The sequence below is a fragment of the Echinops telfairi genome, unplaced genomic scaffold (genome assembly GCF_000313985.2).
Source record: "Echinops telfairi isolate 266 unplaced genomic scaffold, ASM31398v2 ScPeMD7_5;HRSCAF=22, whole genome shotgun sequence".
In the NCBI taxonomy this organism is placed as follows: Eukaryota; Metazoa; Chordata; class Mammalia; order Afrosoricida; family Tenrecidae; genus Echinops; species Echinops telfairi.
Genome location: NW_022103901.1, coordinates 37412720 through 37417277, shown reverse-complemented (window position 1 = coordinate 37417277; position 4558 = coordinate 37412720). Strand labels below are relative to the sequence as shown.

Here is a 4558-nt window from a genome sequence, read left to right as displayed (position 1 = left end):
CACACACACACACACACACACACACACACACACACACACACACACACACACACACACACAAAACACACACCTCTAGTACGAGCAATCCACCAAGGCTGTGGAGGGAAGTTGTCCCCAAGCTACCTGGGGACACTCACCCCTGTGGAAAACACACCTACCTCTTCTTTGGGAGTTTAGTTTTGGCAATGTAGCTCAGGCAGTAGTTGATGACATCCTGGATGAGGCCCTCACCCAGGTGACCTTGAATACTCTAGATAAAGGAAAGACCGGGGACCACCATCAGCAGGGCACCCCAGGCCGTCAGCCTCTGTGGCAGGGGTGGCGCCACATCACACTGCCCGTTTCTCTCTCTCCCTTTCCTCTGGCTGGACACAGTGGGCCGATTGGAAAGGGCTGTAGTCAAAAGGCACTTCTCGCTACACTATGCCCGCTTTCTGTGTCCATTAACCTCCAAATGCTGTGTGGAAGGCCCACGTCTCTCTCTCGGCTGCGCTCCTCTCACCGAAACGCTTCCAGACGTTCATAGAACACATTTGTTCCACTTCGGCTTCCTCTGACCAGACAGAGCGGCCTAACTTGGGTCCACGTTTCCCCGCGTAGAACACCTTAGAGAGGGCTAGCTCACACTGCAATGCGCACAGTGTACAGAGGGGGCGCCAAACACACAGCATGCTGTGTGTGTTATTACCAAACACTACCACGCAATGGACTGGACTCAGTTACCCTAGTGGACAAAGCAGAACTGCTTCCAGGGTCGCTATCATTACAGAAGCAGACTGTCCTCACACAGTTCTGCGGTCGAGCGGCTGGTATGCTTGAACTGCTGACCTGGTCAGTAGTCGAGTGCTTTAACCACTGGGCCACGAGGGTGCTTCGAAACCCACTTCCCCAGCACTGGCCACGAGGTTGGTTTGACTCAGAGACCCGGTGTGATGAGTAGAAAGGCCCCACTGGGTTTTACTAGGCTGCCCCCTTCACCGAAACAGACTGTCAGGAGACTGGGTAGGCTCGAACCACCGACCTTTCAGTTAGCAGCTTACTGGAGTCACCACCAGGGCCTGTTTGTTAAAAATGCCAATATCGGGATGAAAAATCTAGACATTGATCGTGGTGAAGGTTGGTTTATAAGTGCAATCAATAAGGACCTGCATATGTCAAAGCAGCCTCTTCCACAAACATCAAATATCCTCAAAGAAAAAAGGACTGATCGTAGCTACCCCTGGTTTCCCCTGTCTGGAGCAAAGAATGAGAAAAAACAAAATTTCTGGGGAACAATAATCCAAAGGATTAAGGAACCACAGCCTCCACTAGCCTGAGGCCAGAAGAACTAGACGGTGCCTGGCTCCTGCCGCACGGCTCAGAATGGGATCAGAATTAGACGTGGGAGAGAGTGGGAGAAAATCCTAAGGTCTTTTCCCACATAAAAGACACAACGGGCAGCATGTGCGCCCAAACAAAGCCCAGGAAGCAGGAAGGGGCAGAGAAGAACTAGAGGAGACGGCCTGGCAAGGTGGAAGAATGCTGCAGGCCTGAGGGGACAGCCATTTGGTCCCGAGACACGATGTGCATCAAATGCTGAACCAGAAGCCCACGTGCTCAGTAAACTCACACAAGTCACAGGACAACATTGAAAGACAAAGACCCAGGCACCAGTTTGGAGCGGACAGCAGCCACATCAAAGTCCCGTGAAAGAGAGGCCAGCGTGCAGAGGCACTGGGCCCCAATCACCTGCTAAGAGCACACAGTTCTCTGGAGCCTCAGAGACCTACCTGTTTACACAAGAGCATCCCATCTTTGTATGCTACCAAGCCGTTTTCTGGAAACACATAATCATATTTTCCAACCACTACAACCAAAACAAAAGAAGACTTTAGGAGGCAGTCACTGAAAGCCACGTGTCTGGTTCTTTGTTGGCACATCACCCGGACAACTGCTGGACTCGGGCAAGGCCCATGAAAGACGCTCATCCTAACGGGCAGGGAGAATGAGGAAAAACAAGAAAAGGCCCTTTGCTTTCCAATGGAACCATCCACCCACCTCCCCTTCCTTATACTGCAGGGGCATCCTGCATGGGTTCCCAGGCCTGGGCCCCTAGACTGCAGGCTGTGGGCCGGGTGGGGCTCCAGGAGCAGATGACCCAGGTGCGACTGCTGCTTCCTTCCGGCCTGAATAGCGCCCCTTCCAAGCACCACTCTCTGGCATGTACACCAACCCCACACCCACACAGGCTCTGGCCAGGCAACGCGTGGGCACTGCCAGGCTGACTTCACTGGCAGCGGCAACGTTTCAGAGAGATCATGTCTAAGAGGAACCGGGCGTTTTATCGTCTTTTCATCCACTGTGAGAGACACATGCAGATTTGCTGGTAAAATTCTCCACGTCAAGCACTGGTTAAGGAGCCCTGCTGGCGGAGTAGGTTACACGCTAGGCTGCTAACTACAAGGCCAGAAGTTCGAAACCACCCGCAGCTCCATGGGAGGTGTCTGCTCCTGTGAAGAGTGACAGTCTGGGAAAGCCACAGGGTAGTTCGTCGCCTGACAGGGTCGCTGTGAGCTGGAACCACTGAAGGTTCCTTTGGCCCATGCCAGGGGACATCTGGCACCGGCGGGAGGCATTCTTGGAGGACTGGCGAGCGTGGTATCTGTGACTAGAGGTAGGGGGGGTGCCCTAGGAGCCATAGTCCCAGTTCTTGACTGTACACAGTGTCCCCCATCAGCCAGTGCTCCATGAGTCGGGCCACACAGTGGTATCATCTGGGGGACTTGCTGAAATAGACTTTCAGGGCCCGAGGAGCAGCCAAGATGGAACCTCTAGCCACAAGGCCTTGAGAGCCAATGACTCCCAGCCCCACCCTAGGGACATAGCCCAGGAAGCAGGAGTCTGGGTGAGTCCTCGAAATGGGGCACAGAGGAGACTTGGAGGGTCTAGAGGCAGCCTGGCAGCAAGTCTCACACAGGCACTGGCCTGCCCAGGTGACACCACCTATGGGCGGGCCCCAGCAGCCTCTCCAGATTCACTCACGGACTACTAGCCCAACCCAACACACTGCCATAGACTTCGTTAGGACTGAAGGACCAAGCCACCATTCCCCAAACAAGGAGGCGGGAGGACTGCCACACAGGCAGGAAGGTGCAGGCTGGGGGCTGGCAGGGGCATGTGTCGATGGCCCGCCCACCGTTCCTGGAAGTGGCGCAGGCAAGGGCTTACCATTGCTCCCCAGCTGCTCCTGCACTTTCTCAAAGTCTGAGCCGCCCACCACGCCGATTTTGACCTTCTGCCTCAATTCCAGTAGAAAGTTGTCCATCTCTTTGGTGATTTTCTACGTTTCAAGACAAAAAACACACTGGTCACGAGAAAATGCTAGGGTTAACAAACCTTTAACTTCCACACACTTGAGCCTTGGTGGTGTAGTGGCTATGATGCTGGGCTGTGGTCGAAAGGTTGGCAGTTCGAAACCACCAGGGAGAAAGACCGAGCTTTCTACTCTTGTAAACAGTCTCGGGAACCCAGTTTACAGTCTATGGCAGTGGCTTGGTAACATGCAACACATCGCTGAAGATGCTAAGCTTAAACTTTTGAACCTATCAGTGGGAACGTGTGCCGGGGTGATGCAGTCAGATGGTTGGCGGTTTTAGCCCACCTTGAGGTGCCTCAGCAGACAAGCCTGGCAATCTGCTTCTGAAAGGTCACAGCCTGGCACCCCCGAGGGTGCAGCTCTACTCTGCACACTGGGGGTCGCCAACAGGCGAAATGATGAAAGGAACAACTCTGAGAAGGTGAATCTTTGCCTGAAGAAATCTGTTGACAATCGCTGAGGACAAAGCAGGTTCATAAGCAAATGTGGTGAAGAAAGGTGATGGTGCCCGGCTATAGAGAGATATAGTGTCTGGGGTCTTAAGGCTTGAACTTAAACAAGTGGCCATCTAGCAGGGAAGCAACAAAGCTCACATGGAAGAAGCACACCAGCCTGTGTGATCATGAGGTGTTGACAGGAATAGGTATCAAACGTGCAAACACAGCAATCAGATTGATGTGAAGGAGCGTGGACAAAGTGGAAACCCAAAACCCACCTGTGAGACAATTGGACAGTCCTCACAGAAGGACCACCTGGAAGGGATGATATATGCAGGGTGAAGTATAGCCCTGATGAAACACATAACTATCCTCTGGTTCTTTAATATTTCCTCCCCCTGCTACTATGGTCTTAGTTTTATCTCATTAATCTTGTGAGACCTGTGTATGTTCATTTGTTTAAGTAAGATTATTTGATACATGAAATCCAAGATTGATAAACCCTTCAGAAATAGTAATGGGAGTAATGATTCCCTGAGGGTAAGGTTAGAGAGGGGGGAAGGGGGGAACTGACAGCAATGATGACTGTATAATGCCACTCAAGGGAAATGAGTAACAGAATTGTAGGTGAATGGATACATTGGATGGTGTATGACAGGCGTCCTCAAACTATTGCCCGAGGGCCACATTCGGCCCGTGGAGGACATTTATCCTGCCCTCTGGGTGTTTTTGCTCCGTTTTGTTTTTTAACTTCAAAATAAGATAC

General features: G+C 52.2%; 1 protein-coding gene across 2 annotated transcripts in view; it reads right to left on the bottom strand.

The window, feature by feature from the left end:
• The window catches only part of PMM2 (phosphomannomutase 2), an 18015-nt gene that overhangs the window by 8541 nt on the left and 4916 nt on the right, over positions 1-4558 (bottom strand). Inside the window, exons 2-5 of one of the 2 annotated variants that reach the window (XM_045285997.1) lie at positions 4071-4107; positions 3208-3319; positions 1770-1846; positions 159-250 (exon numbers count right to left, since the gene is read on the bottom strand). In XM_045285997.1, coding sequence (XP_045141932.1) covers positions 159-250; positions 1770-1846; positions 3208-3304 — 266 coding nt within the window. In that variant the 5' untranslated portion in view covers positions 3305-3319; positions 4071-4107. The remainder of the gene's footprint in view (positions 1-158; positions 251-1769; positions 1847-3207; positions 3320-4070; positions 4108-4558) is intronic. The other variant, XM_004705849.2, reaches the window with a different exon arrangement.